This window comes from Hemiscyllium ocellatum, chromosome 9 (genome assembly GCF_020745735.1).
Source record: "Hemiscyllium ocellatum isolate sHemOce1 chromosome 9, sHemOce1.pat.X.cur, whole genome shotgun sequence".
Classification (NCBI taxonomy): domain Eukaryota; kingdom Metazoa; phylum Chordata; class Chondrichthyes; order Orectolobiformes; family Hemiscylliidae; genus Hemiscyllium; species Hemiscyllium ocellatum.
This window is the reverse complement of record NC_083409.1, coordinates 55614606-55632538: the sequence shown is the minus strand read 5'-3', so window position 1 is coordinate 55632538 and position 17933 is coordinate 55614606. Positions and strand designations below refer to the sequence as shown.

Here is a 17933-nt window from a genome sequence, read left to right as displayed (position 1 = left end):
TGGTAATTTGTGTGTGGGTACAGAAGATGTGGCCAGGGTTCATCGTCATCCTATAATTGACCACCATTCTCTTCACTATCAATGATACAGACTATATGCTGGGAAGTGGAATTAGTGGACAGCTAATTTATTCAGCCAGCACGATATGATGTGCTGAATGCCTTTTCTTTTTGGGCTACAATTTTTTTGTGGTTTTACATAGGGTATAAAGTTTCACATTGAACAATGTTGCAACTCATGGGATTGAAACTAGATTATTAATCCTGTTTAGGAAATGATCTGCATTGCAGGAGATGGGCTAGGAAGTTTGGATAGATACTCAAATTGTTGAAATTTGTACCTTCCCACAAACATTTGTGATGAACTTCAATTATTCACTTCATTCACTGAAGATTTTTGTAATTGAATAGAAAAGCACTTATCCAAGTATGATTATGAAGCAAGTCATTATAAACAGTGTAGATGAAAACATAATTACGGCAATACTTTTAGAATAGGTGAGTGAGCAAAATTATGCCAAATGAATTTCCATGTTAGTAAATTTGACCTGCAAAGTGCATACAATTGCTAACAAGTGAAAAGATAGAAAGAGTAGAAATCCAAGAAAGTTGTGTCCACGTACGTAGATTATTAACATGTAATGGATAGGTACAGAAAATAACCAAAAAAACTAATTATACGTATTTGAAGGACTGAAGTAAAGTGATTATAATGATACAGCACGGATGTTGACTAATTAACCTCTCATGCCTTGGTAGATCTTTGAAAGAAGTATTCAATTACCCATACGACACCCTGCACACGTTAAATAAATTAAAGTAGTTGTTGTTGGGATTTGCAGATCAACTTCCCAACTTGGCGAGCATATTTATAACCACAACAACTGACATCCGAGCTACAAGTCTTTACACACATCTTGAACACCGACGGGTGAGAAAGACAGGCAAGGAAATGGGAATCCTGTGCCAACTGCCTAAGTGCTACCTGCGAATAACTCTGATCCCTACATGAATGCTGAAGGAATCGGATACTACTACCCTGTGTCAGATACAGACCAACCAATAACCCACAAGGCAGGGAAACAGTCAGATGAAACAGTCTCAGGATGATCCAGGTTATGATTACGGACACACACAACAGACTAGTCAGGTGCAGACAAGAAATTGCGCGCCAGAAATCATTAATTTCAAAAACAGCAAATCAGAAGTGGACCATGAGAATTGAACGGCATAAGACAGAACAACCACATACAGGAAGAGAACGGCACTACAGGACCAAATGACTAAGCTAACCGACAGCAGAGAAGACAACATGATAGACACCTGGGTTAGAAACCTCTCCAACAGGCAACTTACAGTCACAGAAAAAGCCTTACTAGCCGAGCGACTCAACTATAACCATAGGGATGCAAAATCTTGTTCAAGAAAGGATCAAGACAAAAGATGGAAAATTATAGGCCAATTAGCCTAACCTCAGTTGTTGGTAAAATTCTACAATCCATCATTAAGGATGAGGTTTCTAAATTCTTGAAAGAGCAGAGTCTGATTAGAACAAGTCAACATGGATTTAGTAAGGGGAGGTCGTGTCTGACAAACCTGTTGGAATTCTTTGAAGAGGTGACAAATAGGTTAGACCAGGGAAACCCAGTGGATGTGATCTATCTAGACTTCCAAAAGGCCTTTGATAAGGTGCCACATTGGAGGCTGCTGAGCAAGGTGAGGGCCCATGGTGTTCAAGGTGAGCTACTGGTATGGATTGAGGATTGGCTGTCTGACAGAAGGCCGAGAGTTGCAATAAAAGGTTCTTTTTCGGAATGGCAGCCGATGACCAGCGGTGTCCGCAGGGTTCAGTGTTGGGGCTGCAGCTGTTCACATTATATATTAATGATCTGGATGAAGGGACTGGAGGCGAAGTTTGTGGATGATACGAAGTTAGGTGGACAGGCAGGTAGTACTGAGGAAGTGGGGAGGCTGCAGAAGGATCTAGACAGTTTGGGAGAGTGGTCCAGGAAACGGCTGATGGAATTCAACGTGAGCAAATGCGAGGTCTTGCACTTTGGAAAAAAGAATAAAAGCGTAGACTACTTTCTAAACGGTGAGAAAATTTGTAAAGCCAAAGTACAAAGGGATCTGGGAGTGACAGTCGAGAATCCTCTAAAGGTAAACATGCAGGATGAGTCCGTGATTAAGAAAGCAAATGCAATGTTGTCATTTATCTCAAGAGGGTTGGAATATAAAAGCACCGTTGTGCTACTGAGACGTTGTAAAGCTCTGGTTAGGCCCCATTTGGAGTACTGTCCAGTTTCGTTCCCCACACCTCAGGAAGGACATACTGGCACTGGAGCGTGTCCAGCGGAGATTTACATGGATGATCCCTGCAATGGTTGGTCTAACATACAAGGAACGGCTGAGGATCCTGGGATTGTATTTATTGGAGTTTAGAAGATTAAGGGGAGATTTAATAGAAACTTACAAGATAATACATGGCTTGGAAAGGGTGGACGCTAGGAAATTGTTTCCGTTAGGCGAGGAGACTAGGACCCATAGACACAGCCTTAGAATTCGAGGGGGTCAATTCAGAACAGAAATGTGGAGACATTTCTTCAGCCAGAGAGTGGTGGGCCTATGGAATTCATTGCTGCAGAGTGCAGTGGAGGCCGGGACGCTAAATGTCTTCAAGGCAGATATTGATAAATTCTTATGTCACAAGGAATTAAGGGCTACGGGGAGAATGCTGATAAATGGAGTTAAATGCCCATCAGCCATGATTGAATGGCAGAGTGGACTCGATGGTTTGAATTGCCTTACTTCCACTCCGATGTCTTATGGTCTTAAAACTAAAGACTTTCCAGCTGCACTAGAATGTACCCTCCAAAACTAATGGACAAAAAATGCAAATCTGCTTCCCAGCTCGGCGAATATACCCACAACCAGACAACTGACACCCGAGCTACAAATCTTTACACAAATCTTGAAATTAAAGAAGTATATTCAAACAGTAAAACATCACAAGATGCAAGCAAGGAAGTTAATGATCTCATAGATCTGAAACAGTTCAAACGTTACATTCCTATATGAAACTCTTAAATAATTATTTATGAACTGTCCCAATGGCAGCAATTGAAAGTGTTGTACTTGATGTAACCAAATAAAATGTACCAAACACAGTAAGTAGAAATGTTGGAGAGAGGATTACATTTCATGCTACTTCAAATCCAACCTGCCTGTCATTTATGAAAGAAGTAATCAAGAGGAGAAATTATGCTACAGTTAAGTGGAATACATTGGTCTTGGAAATAGTGCAGTACAGTCTTACCAGATTGTTGCCTGGATTCTAAGCTTTAAATTAAGGGAAGCTTTAACAAACCAGAGTTGCATTCCTGGAATTTAGAAGGTTTAAGTCATGCCTGGGGAACGGGTAATGTGGAGTGGGAGAAACTGTTCTGTCTAGTTGGAAAATCTAGGCCTAGGTGACATTGTCTAAAAATCAGGAATGAAGTTTGGAAACTCTAAACTAAACAATGACAATTATTGTAAAAGTCAGTTGTTCATTTTAAACATTAAACTGGCAGTTTTTTTGGAAAGCAGCATTGTTGAAGGATATGGGGAGAAAGTGGGTAGCATCAGTTGGTTCACAGATCAGCCATGACCTCATTGTACAGCGAAACAGACTTGGGTTAAACAGCATATTCCTGTACTAAGTGCTTTATGATGTTATGCATATATTACACGAGTGAATGCTACACATTTTAAAGTTACCATTTCATAAAAGGCTTAATGCAGAGACCTTTCTTTTATTTAGAGATGTCATGTTAAGTTTAATTCTTGCAATCATTTTAGACATATTTCTATTTTTACATTGATTATTTGAAAGAAAGAAACTGGATTTTATAACTTTTTTTGGATCATTCAGTCCTACTGCTTAAAATTACACAAAATACAATATACTTGCCACTTAAATAATTAGAGGCAAAGTATCATTCTGTTGCACCACTGGTTCAGCATTACATAGCAAGAATGTGTATGTTTATTAGTATCATAGTAATGAAGTGGTAGATTTTGGATAAATTATCCTTAAATGTATCAATAACTATCAAAGGAAACTTTAAATTTTGAAAAATATCTTTGCCAATAACTATTATTTACATTAGAAATAAAAATGCCATGAGTTTTAATAATCTGTGTTTGAATGAATTATATGCATTTGAAGTTTCAGATGATGATTTCTATTGAACGAGGATTAACTGGTATTTTCATTTATAATTGATTATAGCATCAACCTAGTTTTGATTTCTGTTTCTGACTCGATTTTAGGAATTTATTGATTTCCTTTCAAGGTCTTGTCATCGACTGCACCATTTTTACCTTCAGATGTACAGGTAAGGCTACATATCAGTAAACATCACAAGTTCTGTATTTGATCACTGGTCTATGGAGTAAATTTAGAATATGGATGAGGTATAGTCTGACTGAATGTCACAGGTTTAAAATCTGGTGGATAATGTTTTGTTTGGGTGGGTTGTTTCATTCCCTCAGTTTTCCCCTTTTTCCTGATGTTACTGACCCATGCTAGGATATCTCTCGATTGCTTTTCTTCATTATTTGTTCACAGGGTGTGAATGTTACTGAAGAAGGTTAGGCAGCATTAATGAAGAGGAACAGAATTGATGGCCCTGATCTTACAGTTTTTGTCTGGTTAAACAGTCACTTACAGATAGTTATTGCATCTCTCAGAAGTTCTGGTGATTGTTCAAGATGTTTAGACTTATGATGGGCAATTGCCCTACTTCCAGAACTCTCTGAAAAAATCTCTAGCTTTGAGCTGGATTTGGAGACTTCAGAGGGTTCAACTCAGTTGCTTGAGTGGTTACCCAGGAAAAATTGGAGGATTAAACTGACTCTGCTCTGACTTCTGGATAATTCTAACATGGTTCACCTCATCTGTCCACTGGACTCCTGAATCATTTCCACTGACCCTCCAACCACACCCATCTCCCACTTTCCGCACTCCAAACCCTCCACCCCTTCTATTCCTATATCCAAGTATTCCTATGCCATCCTCTCATCTTCCTGCCACCTGCGCCTAATCAATCTGCAATCTTATTCTCTTAACCATATGCTACCACACTCGTTCTGTGGCTTAGGTTGCACGCTTATCTTCTCTCAGTAACTTTTCAAAGAGCCTTTGGGACCTTTTAACATTTGATTATTTACTGAAATGTGACCGTGAAAAAAGAATCTATCTTCTTCAAAGATTCTCCATGCATGGTTAGCTATCTAACCATGGAAGTCTGGCCTGGAAAATCATGGGCGGCTAAATTGGTAAATTTTTGTTTAATATGTATTGGAAATGGAGATTCCAACTCAGATTGGCCCGTATTTTCCAATATTTCAGATTGAGCTTTAATCAGTTTTTTGAAATAATTTTCATGAGAGTAAGAGTAATGAAAATGGGTAAAATGTGATTTTGAAATATGATCACTTTTGCATTTAGTGAAAAATTCTAATTTATCATTATAATTCTTTTGTGCAGTAAATTACCTCCGAGTTTGTATGCACCGGTTTTGTCTGATGGACTATATGATCAAATTGCTTCCATTGTCCCAGTTACTTTGGATACTCTTCTGTCTCAGCTGCTATCATTCAGGCCCTTTGTGGAGACAGTTTTACAAATCAACAGAGGTGAGTTCATGGTAAAATAACATTGATTTCATCTCTTTAAAATAGCTTTGTCCGTGAGGTTAAATCCTTTTCCAGTTGGAACAGAACACAATTCCAGTCAAAATTGCTTTAGAGTTAGAGTCTCTATGACTCTAATGAATATCAAGGGCTTACATAGTTACTTGGTATGAGATGATGAAATGTGAGAGAAATAACAGTGACATTAGTGTAATAAATTTGGAATATGCTTGTAATATACAGCAAAGAAAATTCTCTGTCATAATTGCATTCACAAACCACTGGTGGCACTTGATGGCATTTCCTGCTTGATACATTTTCCTTTGCTTCAAAAAAAGTCATTGTAAAGTACTAAGTGTAGCCTTATTTGTGTATAGTGTTACTTGCAGCAGTTGAGCTTGAATCTAGTCCATTGTTCCAATAGCTAAGTAGGTTAGTTTTAAAGGATTTTAACAAATTAAGGGAGAGGAATTAATTTGTGTGGTACCACATCACAGGATGCTAGATAGATATTTGAGAATTCCTAGAACAGGCAGTTCAGCAGGCTTGCATCTGTGCAGCCAATTTGGCTTTCATCATTGATATCAGAATACTACTCAATTAATAGCCCATTTTAAAAAAAGACAGTGTGACATGATGTGAACCAGTTTCTTCCCACAACAATGTGAAAGGTAGCATGGTAGTGAGCACTTCGGCATTCTAATTTGTCAATACTCATTTTTTTAGCTGCAGTCTGAGTTAGAAATTAAAGAGAAAAACTAGCTCATTTTCTTCAGAAATTTTGTTCTTTTCAAACGATTTTGTGGATTGGGATGCTGCAAAGAGAGAGAATGAATATTCTGTTTCTGTGTTCTGATTCTATTTTGCTTAAAGCCACCTTCGTAAAGATACTAGTCTCTGGATGTAGTTTTGCTTGCTGAGCTGGAAGATTCATTTTCAGATGTTTCGTCACCATACTAGGTAACATCTTCAGTGAGCCTCCAGACGAAGGCATTTAATAGTAGTTATCAATTAAAACAGAACAATTATTTTAATTAATCAATTGTACTTGTCAATTTGAATTTTGGTGCAACAGATTTTTAATATTCCTTTTAATTAGTAATGAAATGTTTGACTCAGCCACCTGTGGCCTCTGTGATGGAATTTTGCTCAATATCTCTCTCATTCATGTTAAGATTTCAGTTTGGACCTGGCCCTTCCACAATGTTTGCTGCTGATTAATATAATGGGCAAACTTTCCTCGCAGTCCTGTGAGATTCAAAGTCTTTGGTGTTCTGGCAGCCAGTTTTCAGAGGAAAAGCCAAGGTAAGGGCCACCACTGTATGGATATTTTCAAATGCAACCATGCTTAGTTGTTTGGTTCCAGTAGAAAGTACTGGATGATAACTGAATAAACCTCTAATGGCAATCTGTTGTACAAGACTTTATGCTGTAAGTCTAACATAATCCTCTCTCATTCCACATATTTTCATTCATGAATTAAGTTTCAGTAGCCTACTGGATCATTATGCAATATGGTGTGGAACTGAGCAATACATGAATTGCTAATTATTGCATCTGTTAATCTTTTTCCCTCCCCAACCTCCTGGATAATTCAAAAATGGTATGGCACTTGAACATATTCATTTTATTTGCGAAGAATAGGGCTTGTTTATGAATGTTATGTGACTTCTAGCAAGCATGAGTGAGCTTTTTATGAGCTCAACTGATTATTTTAAGTTTGTTGTTCATATATTCCAAAGTCAGAATTGTACAGCAAGTGCCTCCCAGTCATGGAATCATGTCTAAGAATAGATGTTTTGGGTTTTTCAAACATAGGCTGGCTGAGAATGGTCTGTACTCTTCCTGTTGTGAACAGCTGAAGGAAACATGTTGTTTGATTAGTCAGTGCAGTGCAGATTTGTTGGGACATACAGCTTGCCTAGCGAGTATCACACCAGCACCGAAATTGTGCTTGACATTGCTTAGTTATGTTGGTGGCAGAAAGCTTTCATTTGGGATTACAGTAGGATTCTGTGAGGCGAATATACTAACGCTAGCACCAATGCTTCCTTTTGTATGCATAAGCCAGCTCACTATGCTGTTTAAACTGTTGCTATTGATGAGCATTGCTTCCATTATCCTCTTTAAGTGTAGGAAACTATAGGGTCTATTTGTTCTAATATGATAGAGAAAACCGCTTCCAAGTCAAACTAGAAAAGTTTGCTGTAGTTAACAAGATGTAATTTTTCACATGTTGGCAACTAGTTACAGGTCACATTGAAATTATAGATATCGTTACAGAGACTTTGAGTAGAACCAGATATTCAGTCTCACTGCCTCGAGATCCTACACTGTACGTCCCACTACAATTGCTACAAGTCCACATGACATTATCATAGTGAGTGGCATATGTGGCACTCCAATGTATTTACCCATTCACACCCATATTGGGCAGCTCCTACTTTCTTGATCTCATGCCTAGACTCAAGGTATTGTGCTGGAAATTTCCAATTCCCTTTCTGTATTTGATTTTGTACTACTTATTATCTGTAATGGAATAGCAAGCATTGCTGTTCAGATTATCTCCTTGACTTGGCTTTTCTCATTCACTCCCAGGATGTGGGTATTGGTAGCATAACCAGCATTTTATTCCAACCCTAGTTGCCCTCGAGAAAGTGTACTGCCTTCTTGAACTCCTGCAATCAGTTTGGCGTAGGTACACCTACAATGCCATTAGGGAAGGAGTTGCAGTATACTGACCTAAGGAAACTGAAGGAACTGTAATGCATTTCAAGATTAGATTAGATTCCCTACAGTGTGGAAACAGGCCCTTCGGCCCAACAAGTCCACACCGACCCGCCGAAACGCAACCCACCCAGACCCATTCCCTTACATTTACCCCTTCAACTAACACTATGGGCAATTTAGCATGGCCAATTCACCTAACCTACACATTTTTGGGAGGAAACCGGAGCACCCAGAGGAAACCCACGCAGACACGGGGAGAATGTGCAAACTCTACACAGACGGTCGCTGAGGTGGGAAATGAACCCGGGTCTGTGGCGCTGTGAGCCAGCATGATGAAGAATTTCTTCGCGGACGGTATGAATCTGTGGAATTCTTTACCGCAGAGGACTGTCAAGGCTGACATGATTTGTACTGGGAATAACAAAAGATGACAGATGTTTTTCAGCAAGGAACAGACATTTGCACCTACCTTTTATCTTTTTATTTGTCCTTAGGTTACCTTTGGTCCATGTACTGTTTCATAACTTTCACCGATGCTATGCAGAGCTTTCTTTGCCAGTGCAGTTGCCAGGAGTAATGAGTAACGGACAGGCTCTAAAAAATATCAGCCTTTATGAATATGTATGCACTCATCTGTGCTCCTTTATCACGTCTCTTCCAGCTTCTCGTTTTCCAGATTTGGTAAGTGTGAACTTTGACTTAAAGTAAGCATTCCATTCTTTGAGCTATTTTGAAGATTTTCTTTCCTTGTATTCTCCTTTTGCGAAAAGAAAGTATTAAAAATTATTCACAAGATCCATTACAAAATGAAGATGAGAGTGTATTTCCACTAGCTGCTGCTATATATGGTAGCGTAGTACCATCATTTACAAAGCATATCAGAAATCATTAGCATGGTGGTTAATATGAATTTCAGTATTCATTTATGTCTTTAGTCTTGATGGTAAGATCAGATTCAAAAATACAGAAGTCTTTGGTTGAGTTATCAGAGTTTCCATCTAGCCAGCAGTGATGTTTATCAGCATTGAAAATTTCTGCAGTAATTCTGATTCATAGGTGCTAACATCAACTTCACATCCATTAAGGAAAGGTGTTGTGTAAGCTAAGTAAAAGGGCTGATAATGCCAGCTGAGTGAAGGGCTGTGATGCCACCTGAGTGTGAGTGTAGCCTGCCAGGTAAGTAGATAAGTGCTGCAAGTTGAGTGGGGTGGGGGGGATGTTGGATGGAAGTTGACTGATGAGTTGACCTAATTGGGGTGGGTTATTTTGGGGATTGTTATGGAGAATTTGTTGGACAGTGTTGGACCTTGGGAAGTCTGAAGGGTTTTTGGTCTGGACTTAAGATTTTTTCGTTCTAAATGAGGCTTGGTGGGGTGTGGGAGAGTCACAGACATGTTAGGGGATGGAGCAAACGAATAGGGATTTGGGGGTGCTGGTTAGTGGTGAGTCAGGGACTAGGCCACTTTAATAGCGCGGAGTCCAAGCAGTTTTTAGTTCCTCTAACTTTTCTTGCATAACATTTGAACTAAATCAGTTAGAATCCTTTGGTGTCTCTGATTCTGGCTCAGAGCTGGGAACATTTTTGAAGGCTTCCAGGTGGCAGGTACCTTCCCATGAAAGGCTTTAGCATCAAGGATAATACCCAAAAGGTCAGCTGCATCAGGACTTCTGAATGGTCTCAAAATGCACGGTTGTCCATGCTCTTGCAACAATTATCTTGCCATCAGAACATCTGGACCTAGGTGTTTTTTGGTACAATCTCTTACAATCTTTTATCTGGTGATTTTTCAGACAGTCTTGAATCCTACTGGTTTTGTATTCCTTTGTTTAAAATATTTTTCTTCTTGCTCTTCACACCTGCAAAATTTGAGATAGTAAATTTACAGTTGTACAACAGCATACAAATAACTGCATGTTCATGCTGTGACAAACCAATTTAACCTGATTTTGAAGTATTGAGAATAGTTATTATTATAGAAAATATCTTTGTAGTTAAATATTTCAGTACACCATAATTAGTAGCTTCAATTTAAATTTATATCATTTTTATTTCAAATCTGTGCTGTTTATGACAGGAGTATGCTTTATTGGATGCTGTACTCAATCCTCATATGTTAACTGCATTACTGGCTGCAGATGCATGGTGTTTTCTTGCACGGTAGGTATTGAGCAAAATTAAATATAATGTGTGATCTGCATAAGTCTTTTAGCCTATACCTTTTTGATAGTGACAAATAAATATTTTAAAAATGCTGACATGGGTTTAAATTCAATGAGTTAATGTACATTGTGAATAGTGTTATACAACTATTTTGGGGGATGTAAATTCATACATTGAAAGCTGAATGATTAGGCTTATTTTTTGATAGTCATATCCTATATTGAAGTATCTTATATTATGTTTTCATTTGCAGTTATGGAAGTGCTGAACTTTGTGCCCATCATGTGTCTCTCATAGCCCAGTTGGTAAGCAAAATCATGTTTAAATGTAGCCATGTCTGTCATTACAGTTTGTAGGGAGACAACGAAAATTGAAGGTGCCAAACCATCCAAATGAAGATCTGATTTATTTAAAAACTGCCTTGCCTCGTTTCTAGGCTTTTGAAAATAATTGCTCCTTATTAGTCAACAACTCCATAATTGTTATAGCATGCATTACTGACGTGGTAAAAATGATGGGCCTTGATCTTTATCATCGACCAATTTCTATATTGTTAAGTGACCAAATAATTCTAATCCCATTTACCTACCCTGTTTCAATATTTCTTCAACCTCTTTTTCCACATCGCACTTTCAAAACTAATTTTGCATGTTGACTATTTCTGCATGAATTACTAATCTTGGATAGGAATTTTATAGTTTCATAATGTTCAATATAAAATAAGTTTTTTCCTGCCCTCTGTTCTAAAAATGTAAAAACTAAAGTATAAGCTAAGACCTTCCATTTGTGACTCGGCAGCTATTGAAAATGAACTACTTATAGCTACTCTGGGCCATCCTTTCAGGATTTTAAGTACATTTAATACTTCACTCATAATCTGGTATTTTAATGAACAACAGATTTATTTTTCGCACTTTATTTGTATGTACATTTCCTCATACCAGGCACCACTCTACTGAATGTGCATGTATCCCTTGTGCATTTGAAACATATTACTGTCCATGATAGTTTATCTGAAGTCTTCTTTAAGATTTCATGTTAACTTGTCACCTGATGTGTTGTTTTTAAAAATCTGTGAATCTATATCTCCATTTATAGCATCAGGCCTATCTTCATTCAGTACCATGACAGCTGTTTATTTTTAGCCAAAATACATCCTCACATTCAAACTTTAAATTTCGTCTGTTTCATTGTAAAACAAAAAATCCATACAGATCTTAATAAAACATGAGATGGTAAAATGTTAGCAATTAGGCTAATATTCAAATCTATTATAGATACAGAAGTGATAGGTGGAATACAATAAGTCACTTCCAACTATTTGGCATTTAATTGATACTTAGTTTTCTCCAATTTTCAAACCAAATTTTTAATTCATGTGTTGCTCTCCTAATTTCACATCCTTTATTCTTCCCCAGCAACTTCAAATGACAAGGACTTTTCTAAAGGCTGTGTATAGTGCATTTCCTCATCTTATCAAACTTTGTCAATTGGTCCTTTTGAAATTCATGTTTGAGTGGCACGTAGCTCAGTGGTTAGCACTGCTACCTCACAGTGCCAGGGACCTGGGTTTAATTCCAGCCTCGGGCGACAGTCTGTGTTGAGTTTGCACATTATCCCTGTGTCTGCGTAGGTTTCCTCCAGGTGCTCTGATTTCATCCCACTGTCCAAAGATGTGCAGGTCAAGTGAAGTGGCCATGTTAAACTGCTCATAGTGTTGGGTGCATTAGCCAGAGGGAAATGGGTCTGGGTGGGTTACTCTTCAGAGGGTCAGTGTGGACTTGTTGGGCAAAAGGGCCTGTTTTCACACTGTAGGGAATCTAATCTATACTTGTTTCGATTTTCTTTTTACCTAGATGTTTGCTAAAGTTATCATTGATTAAAGATCCATCAGTTTTTACCTTCCAAAGATAATGAGTTTTCTTTTATATTAATTTAATCCACTGTTATGAATTAAGTGTATTATGGACAGATTTATACTACAGATCCAGACACATAAAGAGAAAGTTTAAGGTTGTTTGAGGTTATATAACAGCTGCATCTATGCTGTATTTATGTTTTGCAAAAAATGTGTGGTTCTGTTTCATCTGTATTGTAAATAGCAAGTAAGTCTTTACTTTAGAAGAACCATATCCTAGTTTTGTGCATTTTGTAATTTACTGATGTTGTATCATACTTTAAATTTCAGGTAAAATCTTGTTCTGGAGAGTGTTACCAGCTGTCCCATCTATCCTTACTGCTCCGTCGTATGTTTTTTCTCATGGCAGCAAACCACCAGGTTAGTCTTTAAGAGGGCAGGGCTGGAAATAATAGTGGATTTTGGCAGATGCATTTATCTCAGTGGATCTTGCTGACAAATTGAGATGAGCTTTGAACTGATATAATGCTATCAGTAAAGTACTCAGCTTAGAATTAAATAGTTCAATGCAGGACTTCCCAAACTGTGGGTCATGACTTCCAACCTATAATGATGAGGATGATGGTGGAGAGAGATTGCATGCCAGAGTGGCACTGCTGAATACTCCATCACAGGGATGGCCAGTACCCAGAACTGCCAATCTGCTGCAGAACACCCCCATTGACAGGCCAAACAACCTAATGAGTGTTTTTATTGTGAACAATTGCAAAGATTAGACCATTAGGAAGTTCCACAATCTGTGAAGTTCTTTCTATATTATCTGCTTTGAGTTGTGGATGGTTCTGTCAAAAATTACTGAAGACTTTTCTAACAGGTGAGCTTAACATGGGCATGGCTTCTTTCACCCTGCCTTGTCCTTAAGGTTCACTCTTCACTGTAGCTTGGCTGATAATGGCTCTTTCCCCCTGCATGTGTGAGACAGAGAAAGAGGGAGACTAAGAGTGAGTATTTGTGACCGAGAGTGAGAGAGGAAGAATGTGAATAAATGGATAGTGTATGTCAAAGAGAGAGGATGAGAGAGTGTAAACATATGTGGTGGAGGGAGAGAGTGAATTGGTGAATATGTGATAGAAGGTGTGAGACAAGGATATGAGGGGAGTGAGTGAGCATGAAAGATGGTATGGTTGACAGGCTGCTTGAGTCTGTTATGATTGTGAGTTCAACATGGTTACAAATGACTCCTTTGCCCTGTCTTCCACCTGAGGTCCAGTCCCCATTGCAGCCTGGTTGAAAATGGCTCTTTCCCCTTTGAGTGTGAGAGAGTGTGTTAGTATGGGTGACAGAAAGTGAATGAGGTTAGTGTGTATGAATCTGTTTGAGACAATGAAATTGTATGAGTAAATTACAGTTTAATGGGTTATTGTTGTACAGAAAAGTTCTACCGGTTTTACTACACAACTGTGAAGTAACCATAGTGTCTGCTAGTGGAACGGCCAGATTCTGACTGTAGGACAGTACTTAGAGCAGTGCCAACCTGTAGTATAAAGTAAATAGGAACATAAAATTATGACTCTAGCCTGTAAGTTCTACATTTGGGAGGGTTGCAAATAAGTAATTGCACATGTGCGATCAAGAGGTTTTAACGAGTTAAGCAAGTTTTAGAGTTCTACTTTGAAGCACGCCAGCATCAATTCCGTTAGTAGGGTGAAGAACCAAAAACTCTCTCTGCAGCTACATGTAAATGAGTTAGCAAAGATGTCAATAACTTTCATTTTCCCATCCAACCCAACTGTCCACCAATGTACAAATCACAGGGATATGCACAAACGTCTTTAGATTCTGATCTAGAAGTGTATTTTCTCACAAATAATGAGGTACTTGTTTTTCTGATGAAATCCTAGAAATGTTCTCATCTACAGAGAGGCAACCCGTCCCTAAAGAATGTAGCCTACACTTTTTTTCTACATTTGCCATTTCAAACATTGTTTCCACGGTGCACTTGTGATAAAAGAAATTAATGTCCTACACAGTGCAATACAGCACCTCACTAATGCACTTTTGGCAGTAGTGTCCAAAGCCATAACCTTCATGATCTAGCAGAACAGGAACAACAAACACATAAGAACACATTCTCCTCCAAGTCACAGAACATCCTGATCTGCAAGTATATCGCTATTGATGGGTCAAAATCTTGGGACTCCTTTAGCAACACTGTGGGTGTACTGTGTTTACATTACATAGCTTTTGGTTCTAAAGAAAAGTTATTCACTAAATTAAACCATTGACTTTGTTTCTCTGTTTCCCCAGATGCTGCCAGATCCACTTAGTTTCTACCACATTCTGCTTTTAATTTACAGGGAGTCTAACAAAGTACAGAAAATAGTCACTACAGTCTTAATAAGGCAATTATCGATTGAATAAATACTAGCCTTATCAAATGATAGTCATGTTCCATGAATGAATTTTTAAACTGCTTTTTTCTTTACCCTAAATGAATGATAATTGGTTGAGATGTTTTCTGTGATCAAACATTCTACTCATATCAGTTACTAACGTGAGCAATGGACAGCAATAAACAACAAATAGATATCACAGAGTTACTGCTTGAAGGTTTCAGGATAGTGGTGCATGAAGAAAAGGAAAAGCTTTCAGAATTCAAAAGGCAAACTCCATTTTTATGAGCTGTTTAATATTTTCCTGTTCTCTTTTAGCATGTTAAATTAAGAACTTGCTTTCCAGGCTGAGACTTGTTCGTAAATTGTTGGTCAAAGTTATTTTTTTTTGTCCTTCGCTTGTCAACTAATGCATAACTCAGTAATATCTGAGGAGTAGCTTAAAATACTTGCTGGTTGGTGGTAATGCACTTTCATTTGAGCCATCGATCTCATTTCACTCTGTTTACAGGCTCTATTTACAGACACATTTTCTCCTAAGGACCCTAGTAACTTATTGTTATGGCGGCAAGTTAGTGTTAAAGCTCTCCCTGCTGACCTTCAGAAACCTGTCACTTTTGACATCATCAGGACAGCGGTTGATCAGTGCCTAAAGTGGCAGAGTAGCAAGCATACCTTGGGAGAATTGGAACAAGTGGTAAGAAACAATGATTAATTTCATTTGAGATTAACAAAGATAGAACAATAGATTCCCTTGCTCTACATCAAAGGTGAAAGCAGTACTCTTAGAATATCTTCCTGAAACAGTGCACTTTTAGGAGTATAGATGGTCTATTCCAGGCTTTGCTCCCCCCCCCCCCCCCAGTAGCAGAATGAATCTTATGTTCCACTATCTCTTTAAACCCTCTCCCCTCCCCACCAAGATAGAGGAGTCTGTTTCCACTCCAGTGATCCATCTCAACTTATAAGATCCTACTGCCAGACTCAGGACTTGGGGTCAGAGCAGGGACTTGATAGGGGTGGGATCTTTGGAGTAGTTCACCATGTACTTGCTGAAGCAAAATACAACTAACCGGCAAGCCAGCGTCATCTCCTATATTGGACATGTAGTTCTGCATTTGAGCTGCAACTTTGGCCAGCTTAAACTGGGATTTACCTGACACAAACAAAAATGACAAACTTTGATTTCAGCAGCCACTCACCCACACACCAACTCAAGATTCTTATCGGGTTGGGGAAATGTGCAAAATGAATGTATCCCCTCTATCTATCAGCAAACTTTAACTGGTACAGCCCTGGAGCCCTTGAGATGCGCTCTTGTTGGCCAAACCTCAAAGGTAATTAGCACTATGCAACAAATAGATTTCCTTGTTCTGCATCAGTGATGTTGTTATACGTTACAACTTTGTCACAGATTCAGTGATGTTAATTTACTTTGCCAAAATATAAATCATAGAATGTAGTACCTAGTGCACATTAATATTCTTCCAAAGTAGACAGCACACTTTTAGGAATGGGGTTGCCCATTCCAGTCCCACAAAAAGCAGAAATAAAAACACTGTGCTGGAAAACCTCAGCAGGTCTGGTTACATAAATGGAGAGGGAAATAGAGTTATTGTTTCAAGTCCAGTGAATCCTCTTCAGAACATGCATGTGTTCTCAATTTTAATTTACTACTAAAAAGAAAAACATGTTGCCAAAGCTTTTCGTCTTATTTTTGACTAAGTAATTGCAAGATGTCAAATTTCAAACAATCAGAACAGATATTACTTCACGACTAGCTGAGACATTGCCATAACAGGAAACTAATATCCCCCCAAGCTCTCAAGTAATTAGAGGAAGGCACAATTAGTTTGCAGAGAATCAATTTCAATGCATGGTGCTTTTTAAAAATGAATCGTGTTACCTTTTTCACCTTTTTTTGATTAATCTGGAGCCTATAGTTTTTCACTGCTTTCTTCATGGTATCAACCTATCTGTTCAGTGTTGACCTAACAAGCAATCAACCTCTTTCATCAGGAATATAAATTAATTGATTATTTGAAATTTGATGTTCATACCTTTTTGTCCTGATGATTGCAAGATGTAAAGCATCAGCAACTTAACTCGCTTTTCAGTAGTATTCAAGTTCTGTACAATCAAATGAATATTTTTTGCAAAACCTTCACCAGAGGATCAACCAACAGAACTAATGGTACTACTATAGGCAACGTTTTGAAAAGATAAATTACAATATTCAATTGAAACTAGAGTCCAATTTAGAATATCCAAATCAAAAGTCCAAAGCATAACGTAACAGCATTCACATCTCTCTTCTGGAAATGTTTGTTTCTCATAATGAAATTGTATTTTTTCATATCATGTTGTTTAATTTACTAGCCTGTGACTGCTGAAGTTTTTTTTAATTTTAATGTAAACCAATAATAACAGCCAGATATTTTGTCTGCTTAATTATGATGAACAATTCATTGGTCATAAGCAGTTTTCTGTTTTGTCAGAATGTTGCACTTGCTGCTATGGTCGCTGTGTGTCATGCCAATGGGGAAGCCTTGAATTCAGAGTTGCAATTATCGATCACAGAAGTACTTGGTCCAATGTGGTCAGTCCTCACTGTGGAACAGGTGAGCAGGCAGTTAAAATGAACCAGATGTTTTCATCTACAAACATTGCTAAAATGTGTAGAATATTGCATTTCTTGCACATTTGATCATGTGACCAGAAAATACAACTGTTGTTAAGCAGCATGATCTTCGATAGTAGTATATTTATCTGATCCATAATACGAGCCAGTCCTGATTCAGCTAGAATGGCTTAGTACAATAATTGAACTGGCTGTACATGTACTATTAAACTTTTTAAGATACCACCAGTAATGATAAAATTGAAATTCTTGATTCCTTTGTTATAACTAAAATATCCTGTCTTTTTACACAGTACATCTTTCTACTCCACAGAAGTGTCATCAGTAACTTTTATCACCTCCAGCAGAATGCCACCACCAAACAGACCTTTTCCTCCCCTCCACTTTCAGCATTTTGCTGCAACTGTTCTCTCCATGACATCTTGATCCATCATTCCGAATGCTCTCTCACTCCCCCAAGGCACCTTACCAT

The 17933-nt window shown here is 38.2% G+C and overlaps 1 protein-coding gene across 3 annotated transcripts in view; it reads left to right on the top strand.

Annotated features, from left to right (window-relative positions):
• Nucleotides 1-17933, top strand: part of firrm (fignl1 interacting regulator of recombination and mitosis) — a 53922-nt gene that overhangs the window by 16849 nt on the left and 19140 nt on the right. For all 3 annotated transcript variants that reach the window (XM_060830342.1, XM_060830341.1, XM_060830343.1), the window contains 9 exons: nt 4314-4378; nt 5533-5681; nt 6854-6983; nt 8903-9089; nt 10484-10566; nt 10823-10874; nt 12758-12847; nt 15332-15517; nt 17319-17441. In XM_060830342.1, the coding sequence (XP_060686325.1) occupies nt 4314-4378; nt 5533-5681; nt 6854-6983; nt 8903-9089; nt 10484-10566; nt 10823-10874; nt 12758-12847; nt 15332-15517; nt 17319-17441 (1065 nt within the window). The remainder of the gene's footprint in view (nt 1-4313; nt 4379-5532; nt 5682-6853; nt 6984-8902; nt 9090-10483; nt 10567-10822; nt 10875-12757; nt 12848-15331; nt 15518-17318; nt 17442-17933) is intronic.